General features: G+C 35.8%; 1 protein-coding gene across 2 annotated transcripts in view; it reads right to left on the bottom strand.

Annotated features, from left to right (window-relative positions):
• Window positions 1-1,410: 1,410 nt before the first annotated feature.
• ODAD2 (outer dynein arm docking complex subunit 2) overlaps window positions 1,411-20,079 on the bottom strand; it is a 73,101-nt gene continuing 54,432 nt past the window's right edge. For both annotated transcript variants that reach the window (XM_069005735.1, XM_069005736.1), the window contains one exon: window positions 1,411-2,178. In XM_069005735.1, coding sequence (XP_068861836.1) covers window positions 2,065-2,178 — 114 coding nt within the window. In that variant the 3' untranslated portion in view covers window positions 1,411-2,064. The remainder of the gene's footprint in view (window positions 2,179-20,079) is intronic.

Genomic DNA, 20,079 nt, shown 5'->3' with positions numbered 1-20,079 from the left:
ATATTAATTACATGGCATCCACCAGTTTTGGCCAAAAAAAGATGTATTTTTTAAATACTGGTTCTTTGCCTGTGTGGTGATATGTATCTATTTCAACAGTTCTTCTCCTTGTAGAGAACTTAAAAACTGCAGGCATGGTAAAGGAAAAGAAAACAGCACAAGCAAATTATATTAAGTCTGGGATTAACTGTCTGAGGTCTTAAAATAAAGGTTTCAGATTAACTACTTGGAGGCATAAGGGCTACCAATGTGAGTGAGAATGGCAAACTGAGGCCATTTCATTGTCAGAAATGTGACATTTACTGCCCTGACACCTGTATCATAAAATTAAGCTTGCTTTAGAACTTACTCTATTTGAAATCCATGCTAAACAGTCAAGTGTTCCTTGAGAGGTCATGTTAAGGACAAGAGTTATTTTTGGGGAGTTTTTTTCCCCTCAACAGTCAGAAAAATAAGCTACCATTTTACATGTTATTCATAAGTGAGACTGTGATAAACTATTTGTATCCACAGCTTCTCTCACAGAAAAGACAAAAATAAAATCAAGCCTCTTCTCTTACAAATGAATTTGGCAAAGAGCATTTATTTTAGAAGTATTTTTGGGTATAACAATGAAGCATATGATACTACTACAGCTGTGACGTCAGTATAATAATATAGACACATTTATTCAAAATAATATACCAGGCCTGTGAGGCAGAGCTGGAAAATATCTAAAATAGCATGGTGGTCACTGGATGCTGATGGAGCTTGTGATGGACCCCATGACTATGTTGGTGTTTGCACTGATCAAAAAATACTACTTGGATTGACATTTTGATTTCCACACTGCCAGCATCTGTCCCTAGCTGGGGCCAATGCAATTCTCCTTTTTCAGAATTGCACGCATCTTCCAAAATGAAATTTTAAATGAATCTTCATGTCTGCTTCAGAGAAAATGCAAATAAAAAGGTGGATTGGCATTATGTCTTCCTTAGAAAGTTCTGTCAGTAAGGAAATTAGTCGCCTTGAGAAGTCTTGCAAGTTGGAGGAAAATAATGAAGTTACAAAATGCTTCTAAACCAAGAAAATTGTTCATTATTAAGGGAAATAAAAAAATAATTCAGAAGCAAGTCTTTGACAAATGCAAGTCATTTAAATATTTGCTTTTTTCATTTTTGTCAGCAGTCTGTGCTTGTAATTAAGATATTACTGCTCTCAAAGAAATACCTCAGCATTATTTGTTTAGCATGGTGTGTACAGTGGGTCTGCAATTTATAATATCAATAATAATTTCTGTGGTTTTTTGAAAGCAACTGTAATTCTGAACATAATTTTATACAGAAAAAAAGTAACTACATCAATACAATGTTGTCTTGAAAAAATGAAAAAAACCACAAAAAGATAATGTGCAAATCTAAATCTAATATTGGACTCTTTATTTAGAGCTGAGTTAAACGTGTTAATTAAAATACATTTCACCACTACTTATAAAATTAAGCACTATTTTGTTTGATGTTGGTAGAAATGGGAAATTTGGAGCGATGTCTATTGCTACAGCTGTTTGCAGTCTTAATATAACACCAGATGTGAGATTCATGTATCTGCATTTTCTGCTCTCCCGTGACTCACAAGTGATCAAACATGCAAAAGCATAATGAGAGGATGACTGGGCAAGTTTATAATGCAGGGAATTTTTCAAAACATTCATAAATTGCTGCATAATCACACACGCAGAGAAGGAAAATTTATTGTTATGTCACAGATAAGCAAAAATATTTATATCTACAATGAATTAAAATTAAAGCATATCAAAAGTAGAAAACGTTTTTGACATGTCTTAACTGATAGTCTTTTGATGGATTTAATGCTAAAAGACACAGAAAATTAGGTATAAGTGTTTTATCAAACCTAGGGGTGACAAACCAGTAACTTAAAACAAACCTAAGTTTCCACAGATTTGTTTTTATTAAATTATCCTCAGCTAGATGAGCTCTGCTATGAAACAGATTCTGGAAGGAGTAATGATGTATTTAAATGTAGCTGAATTGCTAAACAAGTGTGTTGGTAAAAGCTGCTGAAGCATCAGCCATATTTTGCTTTTTCTGTTGCCAGTGCCAATCTGCGAATGTTTGCTATGCAACCAGCTGCTGCCTCCTGCAGAGTGTCATCTGTAGAGCCTACCATGGCCAGTAGGAGCTAGCAAAAACACAGAGCAGAAAAAAACAAATCAGTGTGCTTCTGTTTTAGTGATGTTCAAATCATATCTAGAACAATGCATGAATTTACCCACACTCCTGGTAAACAAAGTACCAACAGTCATATTAACAACACTGCATTAGATATAGGCATGTATCTACTACATGTATACTTTTGTAAACATATATGTATTAACATCCACATAAAAGTGCAATGCATTATATTTTATCATATTTGTCCAGTGAATTGGTATTTTCATGTCTTATTTTTTGGTTATTGTAACATGTCTGTCTATTGGTTGTGACTTGTTTTTTTTTTATTATAAGGAGAAATTGCACATGTTTTATGTGAGTCACAATTTTCCCCCCAAGGTACACCAGTATAATTGTACATGCTCAAGATTTTTAATAAACAAAGCCATGATTTTTTTTTTTTTTTTTTGGTCTTGATCATGAAACTGGTTTCATGTGATGGACCCTTGTGTCCCATTGACTGGAGTAGGTTTCTTTATTGTCACAGAAAAACACTCATGTTAAACATCTTGAGGGATATAGATCTGGGCATATCAGTCTTAAACATTTGCATGTAAAAGTGAAAAACAAAAGCTCAAGAAAGGCACCAAACTTCTGGAGTTGATTCAGCTTTTCAGTCATGTGTAGTAGACCCTTTACTCTGGAAATCATTCAAATTTTTCAGTGGAAAGTCCCTGGGAGTAAGGTACTGTTCAACATTAGTATGACAGAAGACAGGCCTTGGTGATAAAACATTTTTACATATCAGAAAACCATTAATAATGGGTTTGGCTCTCACTTCACTGTGTTGCAAGTCAGTGATGCAACTTCAAATGCAATAGAGCTGGAAAAGAAAAGACTCTTGCTTAGCTTAAATCAGCTCCACGCAACCCCCAGATTTCTGAAAATTTGCCAGGCTTAATGTGCGTTCAGGTATTTTGAAGCTCAGACAACTCTAATTAAAACCTGTATTTTCAGTCTGCAATACTTAGGAATCTGTATTCACCCAAACAATGTTGAGTTAAACCACAGAGAAATCTGTTATCACTCAACTCTGGTGCATATTTTTCATACAGCTAAAATATTACACAAAATTATGAACTGCTAAATATAAAAGCATAAATTGAATGCAGACATCAAATTCATACGCTACCTTTTCCTAACCTTCCAGCAGTCGTGAGGCATGGGCCACAGCTGCACACATATGGCATTTACTTAGGGAGATCAAAGCATTTTGTACTTGAGGAAGCATTTGTGTTAGCCAAATGTACAAAACAAGCATCTTTCCAGTCACCTTTCACCCTTTGACCCCTCCATGCAACATGGAAGAGTGCCTGTGTTAGGCTTGAATTACGTCAGAGAGAGCATTATGTCAATTAAGCATCAATGATAATTTTTTCTAGCAATTCTTCTTAAAATTTCCATTACTGTAATCAGATGTCTAGGTCCAAGTAGCTAGGTAGAATTCTTAAAATATGAACACTTCTGAAAGGATATGCCAGAGTTAAAATGACATGAGAAGAAATGATACAAGAAAGGTTTATGTTCCTATACTTTATTTTGTGTGCAAAACGTGGGCCAGGGTCAGCAACCAGAGAAATCAGTGGACGTAAGACCAAGGAGACCCCAGGTTTACCTGTAATGATAAAGCTGCTCTACAAAGCACAAAGACCAGAATGCAAGTCTTATCAAATGCCTAACTTGATATTCTTCAAAAATACTGCTGGATGAAGATCTTTCTTTTTTGCCATTTGCCATGAGCAGATTTCTCACCAGGTTAAATTACCAAGTGATTCCTTGGGTGCCTCACAACTTTCTTGTGCAATTTACACAAGAAAACTGCTATAAATCCTTCATATCCCTGACTCAAACCCAAAAATATGTATGCACATGCTGTTCATATGGTGGTTTTGGTAAGGTTTTAAATTTGGGGGCAAGGAAACTATCTGCCTCATGTGATTATTCATTGCATCTTCACAGATCTAATGCAAGGCTTTTGCAGTGTAGTGAGTGTGGAACTCTAACATCTATAATAATTTCATATATGACTTGTATCCATGTGGAAGAGCAGATGTTTATCACAAAAATAATGTTTCGGAGATACATATCTAGTAGAAACATAGGAAAAAACAAAAATTGACCTTTGCCTTTATTATGACTACACATTAGGTAGGACTCAATTCAAGCTTAATTATCTCTTATTTTAGCCATCAGCTCTTCCTAGGCTCAAAAGACATAGGAGAATAGGTATTTTTCTGTCTCTTTCCACAGAGAATTCAATATTAAGCAATGACAATAGCTGTAGGGGAGGGTCCGTGCTCTTTGTTGCAGGTGCATTTTGGAAAATCAGGGTGAGGCATCAAAGAGCAGAATCCTGCATGACACTGGTTCCAAGGACCCAAATAGATGCCTAAAGAATTAGTGGTACAAATGCAATCAATGCAAACACCAATTTTTACAAAGGTATCAAAACCTTATTTTTTCCTTCTGTGCTCAGGGGATCAAGGATCAGTTTCTCTCTAATTTGCTGCTCTTCTAAATCACTTGCCAGTGGTAACTAACATCTGCAAGAACTGCCACGTCATACAAAATCCAGTACTACACTGTTTCTCAGGATTTGCACAGTGAGACTTCAAAGGACTATTCTTGGAAACACTGCCCAATACAGTAGCTGCCTCTAAGGACTGAGGATATACAGCAACATTTGTCAGTTAACCTATTCCTTTTGTACTAACAAAAAGACAGCTGAAGAGAAGATTATAAAAAATGCAAAATATTTCAATAGAAGTAGGTAATTCTGTATTTAGGAATTCAACTTGGAAGATTTTGATATAAATCCTACCTTAAATGAAATAAAAATTTATTATTTTTTTTTAATAAACCGAGACATTTATAATTCTTTCACCTCCTGATTGTCACTCCTTGACCCTTTCATGGGTTCAGTTTCATTTACTGGCCATTTGGGTCATCCAGTTCAGGTATGGAAATGTATTCTTAGATAGTATATACAAACTACACCTATGTATTAAGTGTATTTGACAAGAAATCTTTTTCCTTTTTTTTTATTCCAAAGTATTAGTGCAATATGGCACGCCATTTTTCTTGATATAACACCCTTGAACTTCATGTATCCCTTCCCTTTACTGTTCAGGTATTGTTTTCTGACACATGTAAATGTTAACAGATGTGAGAAGCAGTAAAAAAAGCATGTGGTATAAATGCTTCTTTCTGGCACACAAAAGGCACTTTCCATAGACAGAGAAAGCATTTGCAGCACCATGTAGCCTTCATTTCTGTTGGCAGGTATCTCTATTCTAAGGCTAGAGTCCAATATTTTTGCACAGTTTGCACGTCACACCAGTAAATAAGCACAAATACAAGCTGTTTGGAGAACGTACAGGGCATATGTAGCATTTCTGGATTCCAAAAGCAATGCACAGCCAAATCATTTAAATATTCAGAACAATTAAGATTTTGCCATTACTACCCCAGAATTGTGATACTGTGTATTGACAACAAAATCACAGAGTAATTCAGAATGGAGGTGATCTCAGGAGGTCTCTAGCCTTGTGTCAGGCTCAAAGCAGAGTCAGATACAAAGTTTGACTGGGTTGCCCAGAGTTTTTAAGTCTGATCTTGAAAAACTTCAAGGCTAGAGATGGCACAACATCTTTGGCAACCTAGTGCAGTGTTTGACTGACCTGGTAGGGCAAAAGGTTTTCCCTGTGCTCAGTCAGTTACTCTTGATTTAGTTTATGCTCATTGTTTCTCATCCTCTTGCCATGCATCACTGTGAAAAGCCTAGCCCATCTTTTTGATGACTGAAGTCCCTGTAGGAACTGAAGGCTGCTACTGAGTCCACTTATAGCTCTCTCTTCTCCAGGCTGAAAAGGCCCAGTCTCCTTAGTTTCTCCTCATAGAGCAAGTGCTCCAGGTCCTGACCATCCTGGTGGTCCTCTGCTGAACCTATTATAGTTTATCTATATCTTTCCTACATCAAAGGCCAAAGCTGGGTGCAGTATTCTAGGTGTGATCTAATAAGTACTGAGGGGAACAATCACTTCCCTCAACCTACTGGCTGTGCTCCTGCTTGTAAGCCCAGTGTTGTGACTTCTTTGCTGTCAGTACACATTGATGGCTAATGTTCTGCTTTTTGTCTACAAAATCTCCATACCCTTTTCAGTGAAACTGTTCCTCAGCATGGTGGTCTCTAGCCTGTATCACTGCAAACAGTGATGTCTTTCTAGAATTTTTCACTTCTATGAAGAAGTAGCCCAAGGGGATTTAAAAGCAGAAAAAGCAGAGGTAAGTAGTGTAACAACAAACCCTAAATCTGAAAAATTCTCAGATGGCCTCCATGTACTGGTTACAATAACTTAGAATTACTCACTTTCCTTCAGCCACAGTCACTGCAGCTTCCAGACTTGGAGTGGGGAAGCAGGAAGCATAGGGTGTCCTGTTTTCAGGAAGTATAGAGGTTTGCATGGAAAAGCTCTAAATAAGGGGTTAGTCATGGGATGTGTCCACAACAAGTTTTCTAAAACAATGGAAAGTGTAAAACAAGGCTGTAGTAAAGAGGCTCCCCTGCTCACACAAAACAGATAAAAGATCAGCTTATTCAATACTCCAGAGTCTTGTGAACATGAAAGAAAATTATGAATAAAGAATAACTATATAAAAAAGTATTTATGCCCTTTTTGTCCTGGCTTCTTTAGGTTTTCTTCCCTGTAAAGCAAATCTTATTTGAATTTTTCTAATCAGAAGGAAATATGGACAAACTCCTTCAACAAGATTCATATCTATACTGGGAAGCTACTCAGAGTTCAGATAGAGCTTAAAATTCCTGGAACTAAAGACATATACTTCAGTACAACATCTTGTAGATTGACATAGCATTTCCAGTTGGTGGTAGGACTCGCCTTCTTTTTTTTTTCTTTTTTTAATTTAGATTTAGTATCTGGCTTCTTTTACATGCAATATTTCCTGAAGGATACTAAATTTCTAGTGCTGTGATTTTCTAATTGCGTAACACTTCTTTTTCAAAAAAAGACATAAAAAAGACATTTTTCACGTGTTTTTTATAAATCTAACCTAAAAGAAAAAAAGAATGCTTTAAATAAAAGCATATGGTAGAAGCTTATCCAAGAAAGTATCAGTCTAGATCCAGCCAGCATTTTCTAACTTTCAACACCATATTGCACACTGGAAAATATTAAAGCACCTAGTTTGAGTGTTACGTTACACATATTCCTATGAAAATACTTCTCATAAAATTAAATTATAAATAATAAAACATACTCCACAATCAAAGCATAATGAAGGTTAAGCTAAGTCACTGTTTCTAAACTAAAATTCAGGCCAATTTCCTGATTTCCCTTTTCAGCTGAATGAAAGGGTAAGACAATGTGTACCATACCCAGACTCTTAAGAAGAAGATGCTCATGTAAGTTCTGGGATGTTTTTGTTTTCTTTTTCATTTCTCAGGGGGCACAAAGAAAACAGATTTCAAACGAAAGTCCCATGCACTAGGTAACACTCTGAGCTAGCAGCTGTACAAAATCCAGTACCAAGAAATTCCAGTAAAGGGGAAAGATGGGCTGACACTCACAGTGCTGATTCCCCCTTGCACAGGGTCTCTCCTCTCCAGGACTAAAGTCAGAGCAACCTCTAGTGCAGCCTAGTTCACTCATTCTGAACATAAAGAGGAAAAGCTGAAACTCTCTGCCAGGTGTGGGAGAAATTCTGGGAAGATTACACCTGGCTTCTTTTCCCTTCTTGTCCTATTTCTGTCTTTTCTCTCTCCCATGAAGCACATCTCCATTCTGGCAGCCACAGGAAAAGGACAACAACTTTTCCGAGTCACGCAAGAATGGCTGGGGGGGTATGAGGAGGTCCAAAGGATGCAGCTTGGGCTAAGGCACACCTGAACGTGGTGGCAGCCAGCAGGCTGGCCAGGAACTGTCTCTTCTTTCTCATCTTTCCCTTCCTCTCTCAGGAAGAGTGCAGGAGCCAGAAAACCTGTGCACTTCCTGCAAAGAGGTGCAGGACTTTAAGTTACGATGGGAACAAACTTGTCTGCAGTTTGTTGTGCACTTAAACCATCTCAGCTTTCTCAGGACTTAGGACAGGTGACTCATCCTTGGCAAGTCATTTTTCCTATGTGACTGCCTGTGACAAAACGACTGTTGGCAAGATGAATCCCACAAAATACCAGGAAATGAGGGAAGAAGAAAAGTAGGGCTTGATAGCCTTAGTAAAGGATTCTGAATATATGATTACTGGTACTTTACCATGAGATGTTTACTATTTTGTTAGAATAAACAGCTTCAGTGAGCTACAACTGATTTTACAGCATGATAAATCTGAAGTTTAAAATCCTTCTGGGTACAGCTTCATTTTTCCATTTTTCCTACCTGCTGTCCATTTTTGTCTATTTTGTTTAGCCCCCTCTTTTGTTACAACTAAACTGAAAGGCATTTGGGACAAGGGCCATATTTCTTCAACATCTGAATTGTAACAGCACTCTTGAAAAGAAATCTCTTGACCACACAATAATAGCATACAAAATAATATAGTTGTCATACTCTCTACTAAGGTTAAATGTTGCACTGCATTACTTTGGAGAAATACATACAACCCAAATGCCTAAAGGGAGTTATAATACGGTACACACACACACATACTTGCAAATGTTTATACAGCTACAAAATATGAATAAACTCTAAAGCTCTCTCTCCACCTCATCTATTTTACTGTCTATTTCTTATACGGTTATTTAGAGAAGGATGCCCTCCTTCTCTGCAAAGACATAATAAATGGGCAGAGAACTGTGAATATCAGTGAGAAGGAGAAAGTCAACAAAATGCCAAATGATGAAATGTAGAATAGTTTAAAAACTGCAAATTTGCAGACAACTTTAAAATATACTAAATTTAAAGGTTTTCCCATCTCAATTGGCTACTTACAGGATTTCAGAGGAATATTGGCAACTATTTCAAGTGTAAATCTAACTACACATAGACATATAATGCAAAGATGAAGTAACTAAATAAAACTAGTAATCAAAATAATTTCTAATCTTTGTTTAAAAGGTACAATTATATGTAACTAATTGAAGACCTTAAAGGCAGACAGCTTGAATCTACATTCAGCTGTAAGATGTTTGGTGCAATATTAAGAAAGAATTCAATCATCATGAACATTCCAGTGTACAAAAAGTCTTATGGGATATGAAATTCATCCCATAAAAAAACAATAGGCAGATCTGATAATCCAAAAGTGATGAAGCCCAGGGTCTCACAGCATATTTTTATTTGAACCACTTTCTGTATTTTATTTTTATTTCATTGTTGTTTTCAAAAGAAGATTAACATATAAAAGGCTTTTGGTGGCATAGAGAGAATAAAGATCTTTTTTTGTATTTTCAATAGAGTGACAGTTTAAATTTTTTTTTAATTTCATGGGAAATTAACTTTATTAAGATTAAATTATGAGCCTGCTTACTTATTATATGGAATGGACATTCAAAAAAGTGAATTTATGTCATGGATGTCCCTTTCATAATTTACTTTGGCTCAGGAACATATTGGGGACTATCCTTTATATCATTGCAAGCCTGATCAATTTTTCTTTTTTGTATTTCCTGCTCCTTTTCCATACTTACCTTCTTTTTCACTCTTTGCTTTCCTCTTCATTTTGGAGGAGCATGACTTTTTCCTTTCCCTTCCTTCTCAAACATTACTGAGGAGGTAGTATAGGACATGGAGAAAGAATTGCTAATTCAGTTTTGTTTCAGATTTGTTAACATTACTATGGATAGAAATACTATAATTTTGCCTATCTCTAGCAATCATACGAAGATTATATAAACTTTAATCAGGGGAAGTTGCAAATAAACTATCAGCTGCAAGTCAGAGGAAAAAAAATGAGGTTTAAGCTGTCCTTAACCCTGACATTCTGAATGGTTCTGCCTGATTTCTCAGCAATGCCCTGAAAACATGATGTGGTTTTTTTTCCTTCTGGTTTGTCTTGATATTCCTGAAATGCACTCTAACTATTCTGTCTTTGAAGACAACACTGAACTGCAGTAAAGGGACACTACAGTTTTCAGACTTTTAACAAATTTTGCTGTGTTTCTCTCAAGTGCATCTTATCCTGAGAAGAGGGGTGAGAGAACATAATCTGACTGCACCATATTTTAAAAGTGTGTTAGATCTACTGGTATGCATGAACTGACTTGAAACTCTCTTCTGTATTCAATTGCAGGTGCTGATTTTGATCTCTAAAGTTAATATAGCTTTAGGTCCAATGGTCTAAGGGTCTGTCTCTCTTCCTATATACAATCATTATAATCAAAACCAGTGAGGTGCTTTTGCTAGTAAACCTTACATATCAAAGTCTGGGGATAAAAGCAGGATGTTCTCCTTGTGAATTTGTACAATAGCATTTATTTGAAATAAGGAGCCAGGGTATTTTAAAATTGTTTGGGTTTTTTTTTGTGGCACACAAGAAGACTGTTCTATAGTCTTATGTTTTAAGATGTGGGGGTGGCAACAGTGCATACATTTACATAAACTGGAAGATGAGTGGTACTGTTCAACATATAATCTGATTTTAGACTAGTAAATGTACTAGAAAATGTTCAATTAGAACTCAGGGTAAATAAATGTATGGATGGTATGAGCACAGATCTTCTCTATTCATACAAATGTGAAACTGAATGTGATGAAGCAAGGAAAGATCTGGGGCTGTTCATGGGCAAAGGTACATGTATAGTCCATGAACATGAATAGGTTCATTCATATTGGTAAGTCTAAATGTATGATATCAGAAAATTAAATGTATGATACCATTTATTTGCCAAGATTCTCAAACTGCTTTTTTTGTTACTAGAGAAAAACAGATTATTTTATACTACGGAGTCAATTTCCTATAATCAACCCAAATTTCTTTATGAACGGTCTGGTCAGTTGTCATAAATATATTTACAAGTGCTGGAAATTTGCGTGCTTTTTAAAAGTCTGTGTAGTGGAAAAACATTACCATGTACACTTATTGTGTCAGATACATACTTTGGGTTTTTGGTGATTAAAACAAAGGAATTAGCACTCCAGTCAGGCCACAGTCAACCAAAGTATTTTTGATTTGCATACAGTTCTTTAGAGGGGAGTTAGGTATTTTTTCAAAAATAAGCAAAACATCTCTCCAAAGCCACTCAACGACTCTGTCCACAAAGTGCTTGAATGGATGCTGGTTTTTGGAAGCTTTGTGAGATCAGACTTTTAAAAATACTGCATAGCATGCAAACAAGCAAGCAATAATACCTGTCTGACTTGTGTATGTCAGCCAGGAAATATGAGAGAGCTTGACTGCTTCCTTCCCTCTCAAAAGTTGTAACTGTGAAGTAGGGAACGAAAAATTAATTGAGGTTAAATTTAAAAATTTCTCTGATTAGAGCAAAAGCCTCTTTCTCAATTTTTTAATTAAATTCTCAACTTCAATTCCAAGCTTCAGGTTTTGGAAATGTTTTTGGCTTATTCATTTGCTTGAGCTTTTTTAGTTCTATAAAAAGAAAGTTATAGTTGTGCTTGGGCAAGTGGAGGTTGTACCACATGCGTAAAAGCTTTGCTAAAGCTGGTTAAAGCATGCGGGGGAAGATGTGAAAACTAATTTTCTAAAACCATGCAACTCTGTGCTTTGACACAGGGAAAAAAAATCATGTGAACCTTCTACCTGAATGCTACTGCAAAAGGTAAAAAGAATCACAATTTAAACCTGGTGTGGTGGTTACTTTGTCTCTCAGGTAGGATGAAATGGTTGGAGTTAACCAGCTACCCAAGACATTATTTCAAAACACTGGGCAAGCACAAGAACATTACTGACCACATCTTGGACTTTCTTGGGTGAGTATGTTTGGGGCATTCTGCCACCTAATAAAAACAATACGTGGAAGTTGGTTTAAGAGAAAGTACTACTCCCACATGGGGAATGTACTCTCTACTCCATCAGCTCTCCACTCAAACATGCTACTTTTTCATTTAAACAGTGCATCATGGGCTCGATTCATGATGACAATTAAGAAACTTAACATCCTTCCCTGAACAGAAGTATCTTTATGCAGAATATTATAAATTGTGTGAAAGAGTGGTTTCTCAAAATACAATTCCCTCATGTGCATTTCTGATGCTGAAGAATTAAACAGACTATCAGTTTCTCCTTCCACACTCCAGGATGTCAACAAAAATTTAAAGATAAATAACACCTACATTTAACTGCAAATTTTATGAGGATTCTTGGATTATGAGACCAAGAGCAGAAAGATTAACAGAAACAGCCTGATCAATCAGAAGCAAAGTCAGGGTTTCATGGTGTCCCCAACTGTATCTTACATTGAAAATTTTTCTGTCCAAATTGTTTGCAAGGACTTTATTGACTCACCCAAGCATTTGGACATCTTTTCAGTTCTAACCAATAACTACTGGCAGTCCCTCTGCATCCACTGCACATGCAGTATGCAAAACTGTTCAGTGTAGCAAATCCATGAAAGGTAAAAACTTTGCACTGAGCTGTGATGTATTTGCACAGGAGATTTGACCTCCATGTCTCTGCACTGTGAATTGCAGTTTGCAGTTGTCTCTGCACTACCATGGAGAACTGTACTGTCAGCAGTTTGTGACCTCACCATTTACCACCTTCCCATTATCATTTATGAAAGACTAAATCACAAGATCCCCTGGCTCCAAAACTTCATCCTAATTCTTACACTTTCATTCCTCAGTTTTAAACAGTTATTTATCCTCTTTAGGACTCTGCCTTCTGACCACATGGCATTTTAACTTCTTTAACAGTTTGTGGTGAAGAGTGCTGCTCAATGCTTTCTTAAAATCCAAGCATGGCCAATTCCATCCTTCCAAACAGTAACAGGATTATTGCACACAAATAGAGTAATCAACTGATGGAAAGACAACATGCTTTGAGAAGCAAAAGACTAATAAAATATTCTCTATACCATGAATGTTCAGCAGATCCAGGGCAAAAGTATGACAGACCTTTTTTGGATATATACACAGTCCCTTAGCCTATAATGCCTCTAGAGTCCAGCAATTACGCCTCTCTGGAATTCTGAGAAGGAGCTAATCAAGTCTAATTGATGTTTTATTCGTGCAGATTGCACAGATACAACATAAGAGATAAAAAGAGCAAATAAACCTGGATTCATCCCACACACCTGTGGTCACGGTAGACAGTAGACAAGAACTGGTGAAAGACAGGATCTTCAGAGGGGCAATTTTTATTTAAAGTGTTCTAAAGACCTTCTTGATATTTTTAACTTTTTCTCTATTTCCACAGAACCCTAATTATGTATCTTAGCCTGAGTCCAGTATTTGGAATTGTCATACCTGTATAGCAGTATGGAAGCACCTTTATGAGCTGCTGTTTTCCCAATTCTATGTCATGGAGAGGTTTTTTTATTTTTATCTATACCTTCAACACAAATGCAATGAGTAGACTAGAATGAACCCAAAGGCACCATCTATCTAGCTTTACAGTTTCCCTAAATCCAAAGGTAACATATAATTTGCAGTGCATCAGACTCTTTTGGTAATTAAATAGTATTACTGGCTAATATTCTCTCACTTTAACATTACAATTTTTTCTTCAAAGCTTCCAGAGATCAAGAATTATCATAAACCATGGCAAGAAATTCTGCACTGACTAGCAGCTGATAAATACAGCCAGTAATTATCTTTGCAGATAAAAGCACCATTAATTAAAATAAAATTTTCAATAAAATGAAATCATATGGACTTTCACTCATAGTCCAGGAGAAGATACATTTTAGCTTTTCCATGCTATTGATTGTTAAATGAGCATAATTGCATCAGCAATTCATATCCTGTCCCTGCCCTCACTCAAGTCAGGACAGAATTCTCATCAGCCTCCTGCCACCTGGCAGCCTTGTCAGGTGTTTAGATTTGATGCCAAAGTACAGAACATTGACTAGGAACATTAACACTAGAGCCCATCCCATAACCCACACACTTGAAATGGACTTTTCCTTAGTATCTTTACCTTGAAAGCAACATCAGTAAGATGTGTCCTATCACTTAAAAGATACCACAGAGCGCTCTTTGAAATGGCGACATAAGAGAGATTACAATGAGTAGGGCTTGAAGCCAAGCTGAACTGAGTGATTGATTCTACAGGAAGAACTTTGTTCTTGGTATTTCTTATGTTCAGATTCTTTGAATAGCTCCTTACATTCAAGGAAACTATTTTTGATCAGCTGAATGTCAAAAATAATTACCTGGCATTCTGTCTTTACACATTAAGCTCAATGTCTGTCAATTAAGAAAACTAATTTTATATCTGACAGTTCAGCTAAGATATTTTTCCATAAACATAAAAATATTTTAATGCTTTTTTTTCTTATTATTGCCAAATTAGAAAGAAATGATTCACACAGTCACAAGGATAAGACTGGTGCAGGGAGCTAAACAATTGCAAGAAGCTGCTCTGTGTATTTCTGTGGTTTGGAAATAGTGCCAAGTCGGAAGGAAAAGACATTCTCTGCATTTTCTAAAGCAAGATAAATACAGAAAAGAAATATAGATGAAAGATGGAACTGCTATCTGTGGATTCTGCCAGATTCCTTGGCTTTTTGGCACACCTATTGAAGCTGGCAGACTTAGCCAGTAGCAATCTTTTCCATTAAAAGGAGCAGCATATATTTTGATTTAACATACTTTGTTTGTGCATTTTTAAGCTTCAAAAATGTCTATTCAATTTTTTTTTAATGCTTCCTTCTGCACAGTTGGCTGCAATTGCCCTTATTTGAAATGGCTCATTTATCACTAAAAGAGCTGCAGGGCACAGCTACTGTTAAACAGCTCCAACAAACGTACAGCTTAGTGGGACAAGCTTCTTTTTATAAGACTAAAAGATGTTTAAAATGTGCCAAGAGGAGCTTTATGCCAGCCTCTAGGTTTGTTATCCAAATGTTACAAAATTAGAGATCTCCTGAAGCACAGAGTTTGGGCAAAAATAAGCTGATCTCCCTTAGGCTGCTGTTTTTTCCCATCCACAGTCAGCCAGATTTTAACAGAACACTTGCTACATATCATAAACTTCAGTAATGTGAAATTTTGAAAAAAGTAATGTAAAGTCTGAAGCTTAATCTATACTAAAGCCAAACTTCATTACCTTTGTCAGTGGTGCAAAAGCAGAATGTTTTACATAAAAGTACCCTTACTTTATGAATGGTGACATTTTGCTTATTATAAAGGTAGAACAGCTGCTGATTTCTGTTTCCTGGAGCTGAAACTGTAAGCAAAAATGTTTCAAGCAACCTGGCAGTTGCTAACACAATAGAAACTGGTGTAACACTGTCAATTTACATTAATCCTTCTGAAATGGAATAAAATATGCTACTGTGGGAATTAGTTTATAGAATCTCTTATATCCAAAATTTAAGTGTGATGTGATCAATATATTTGTGGGTGAAGGGATTTCGCATATTTTCTGTAGACAACAGACATGCAGAAATTTTGGAATCTAGTGCCCTCTTTCTTGATGTCCAAGAACTGTAACAACTGCTACAAAAAGCAACAGGCATCAGCTTGGAGTATGTGCCAGACACGCCATATCTCCAGCCTGAACTGTGGAGCCTGAACAGAGCAAACCATTACAGTTACAAAGGGGGTTCTTCTAAACTTAAAATTACAACATAAATATGTAAATTGCAAATACATACTATTATACCACAATAGTACTATTGCATAGATATTACATGAAATATTTTGGATTGATTTATGAAGATATCTTAAACCTTGCTTTATAATGTAAAACTCCACATTGTGTATTTAATGTTCTCACCAAAGGTCCCCACAAGAAAACAATCAAACCTGTTGCCAAATAGTTGTAAAGAAGTAGGTGCCAGTGCTTTTGCATTTCATATTCTATACTCCAGATAAATATAGTATGTGATAAAAGGTTGGCTTTAGAATGTTTTCAGTAGAAATTACCAGTAATTGTCTTCCATGTTTTGTAATTCACATCTATTTATTTCACAAAGATGGTCTTATGAAAGTCTTTGCACATAAAATGGTTAGCCAAAATTTCTTGTAGGGATTTATGACTTTAGCAAACAATGACCAGTTTTCTGGAAGCTCTGCACAATAAATTAGAGAAATTGTATTTTTTAACACAGTCATTATAAAAAACCTTCCAAATACGAAATCTACATTTTCCAATAACTTTCAGAAATTGTGGTTAAACAAACTGGTTTTATATCTTGGAATATTACAAGGGAATAGAAGAGCCTAACCTTCCTGCCACTAAGAACTGAACTCAAAAAGCACGAATACCTCCTATTAACTCCACACAGGATTCAGAAGATACATTATAGCTGTTATGCCTTCTTTGCCAAATAAACCAAAATCAACCAACCAACAAGCCCAAGCTGAACACATCCACCTTCTCCCCACGTCCCCTCCCACACATCTCTTGAGGCTCTAGCCTGATGAAAAGACAAATCTGATGGACTAATTAAAAAAAAAAAAAATTAAGAGGTATGATTATACAAATCAAGTCCCATTCTTAAGGCACGAGTGTCTTCTTTTTCCACTTTATTGTACACAGAAGTTGAAATTTGTTTTTCAGTATCCCTGGTGATGTTCTTATAAGCTACCACAACTGATATTCTAGAAGGCATCTATTATTATTTTATATTAAGAAAACAGAGCGCTTCCATGTAGGGCAAATAATAGCATAAACCAGACCACAGAGTAAAGCAGTTTTATGCATGGGTAGGTTGGATAGACACTTTCAAGAAAAAAAAAATATCAGAACATGAATGAATAGTCTGATCATCTGCATTTCAGGTATGTACCTCAATCATTGAGTTAATGGTTCCTCTAGCCCAAAAATAATTAGTTCTGTATGTACAATGGAACAAGAACAGGAGAAAATAGACATTTTCATAGTGCAGCATAGAAAAATATCTTTAAATAAATTTGGAAAATAAAAGCTGCTCAGAACAATGCAAAGCTCAACAGAGACTAATTTACTTTGACTTCATGTAGCCTTCAGCACAGGCAAACACATGCAAAAACCTGCCAACAGCACCAGTTATGGTTCCCATATGGTGTGAGTGCCTTAAAGTCTGGGTGACTGGCTACCATCCAGTTGTTCTAGATTTTTACAAAAAGCTTACAGTCAGTATTCGTTATTTACTTTTTACTGAAGATGACCGAGTTGCAGCTACGAATTAGCAGTAACTGTATCCTGGTTTTCTTAAACTATGAAATATGACCATTTAAATATTTGACATAATTTTTCTAGCACTCCATTCCTATCTGTTTGTTCACCTCCACCTCATTGTGTGTTACATTTAAATTGAAAGTTTTCTGGAGTCATCTTCTTCTCATGTGGGTACACATTCCTCCCTAGTGAAGTGAACTACTTATCTGTGATCAATGCCTTTAAGCATCATCACAGTACACAGAAATAAATGCATAAATAGAAAAATTAATAACTTTATTATTTCTTAGTTAATTAGTTCAGAATTCAAGCAGAAACTTCAAGTCAAAATATCAAGGGATCATCATACTGGAAATCAACTCACTGGGAAGATCTCCTTAAATCTTTTAGAATATTTATGTACCATCTGATTGGGTACCTGCAAAGGTAGAATTTCATCGGCAGGCAGAACAGGCATTTTTTAGCTTCAAAGCCACTGGTATTCTTTTCACAGGCCTTAATACACGTGTGTCTCTATAATTCAAAAGTATCTACCACTTTCTCAGCCAGTAAACTCCTTCGGTTTTCTAATGAATCTTATCTCTGCTAAACCTGCAATCCTCTACTGTGGAAAGGCAATATTTTGTTTTAAAGGCATTACAAGAAGAGTCACTATAGTGGTCTCTGAAAATTTTCCTTTTTAAAACAATAAAATGCATGAATATATTTTGTGGTTGGTTTTGAATTGTGAATTATTCTTAAAAAAAATGAGAGCTAAGTCATCTGACATTTATTGTTTTGACAAAAATTAAAATCTGATTTAATCACCTGAAAAAAAAAATCAGCTTATATCACAAGGTCTAAATTCACTGGTGATTTTTACTCATGTGCCTGAAGGCCAACATTATAGCATGCAAAGATTTAACCTGGGGATCCGTTTCCAAAAAGACATGAAAATCAAAGTACAAAATTGGCCAAATATGAACTTTGAGGGCAATACTGTGGCCAAACAGAATAATGAAAATCTCTGATGTTCAAGCAGAGCTTACACAGAAACAGGGAAGTTATTTTACCTGATTTAAGTATTCATACAGGTATTACTGGAATACTGAATTTTTTTCTAAGTATGTTGCAACTCAGTACAAAAAGGGAGTTCAAAAATAAAAAATTCAGAACTGACATACAAATATAATTAAAGAATTAAAAAGATAGAAATTCCATCAGTGATTACACTTGCTTATCTAATTAAAAATATGACACTGAGATAAGCAATCTAATTTTTTTCAATAAGAATGTATATGAGAACAGAAGTTATATAGGGCTTGTCAGTTTACCAAGAAAATGTGTCATACATGTAACTGTATAAGATAAAGCTAGACAAACCTTAGCCTACAAACAAGGTGCAAATGTTTTTATGGGGAAGGTATTTAACTACTGGAAGAAGTTATGATGTCTCTGGTGGATTTTCCATCGCTGGAATTTTTTAAGTAAAGAGTCAGTGTTTTTCTAAAAGATATACTCTATTCCAAACAGAAAAAAATGAAGCAATGTCTCTGGTTTGCATGAGCAAGGCTAGTCAGACTGGGTCATTAAAATGATCCTTCCAGTATTATAATGCATGGACCTACAACTACGTAACGTGAGAACAGTGTCCAGTTTACCAGACTATAATAAATATTTTAAATATTGGCACATTACCAGCACTGCAACTTCCCCTGTACCACCAGCTTGTCAAAAATCAACATCCAGGAGGATATTAATTTAAATTCAGCTGTCTGAAAGCTGGCTGTTTAGTCTAAGCTAGTCACCTAAGTCCTTTCTATATTCAGTGGAGAAAATTAGGCACTTTTATGAGTCTATTCCTTGCAGATATCTTGGGCATCTATTTTCAGCTAGGATAAGTCTGCAGGTGTCTCTCTCTTTCCATTGACTACAGAAGGTGTCTTAGTTTAGACTACTTAAACTCCATACCTAAAAGTGGCCAAAGTTAGATGAAAGGAATCCATCCTTAATACTCCAAAGATCTCTTTTAAAATCCTTGGATTCAAGTTAGTTAGATCCACTAATTTAAAACATCTGGCAATATTAGATCATACTCAAAGTGTGCTTCAGTTACAGCTGGGATTGAGTTTCATCACCACCATAGCATATAAATTCAACTCATCTGTATTCTTCTAGGAGAAGAAAAATTAATATTTTTAATAGCTCTTTCTTACTGCACCATTAGTCAGAATTCTGTCATTCCTATCTAATAATGAAATGGACTGTAAGCTCATTTTTAAGTTCTCCACTGCCTTGGATGGGATTCACCCCATTAAACATAGATACCTACAGCATAGATGTGCAGATCTGACCCTTGAACCTGCACTGCCACTACAGCTGAGGGAGACCACAAAATATTGCCAGTAGAAACCAAGGTGCCTTATCTTTGCATAAATGTCCAAATTAAGAGAGATGAAACAGTAAAAAACCTATTAGTCTTCCTTGACTATTTTAAGAATTGGGATGACTATTGCACTTCGGCATGTGCACAGTGTAAACATTTAAAGTTAAGATGAATTACTAATTTGATGAATTTTGTTTTTACACAGCCTGACTTTGGCTGCTTATTTTCTCTTGTTCTTACTTTTTTCATTACTTTAATAATCTC

This window comes from Aphelocoma coerulescens, chromosome 2 (assembly GCF_041296385.1).
Source record: "Aphelocoma coerulescens isolate FSJ_1873_10779 chromosome 2, UR_Acoe_1.0, whole genome shotgun sequence".
Lineage (NCBI taxonomy): Eukaryota > Metazoa > Chordata > Aves > Passeriformes > Corvidae > Aphelocoma > Aphelocoma coerulescens.
This window is presented reverse-complemented; position numbering and strand designations above follow the sequence as displayed.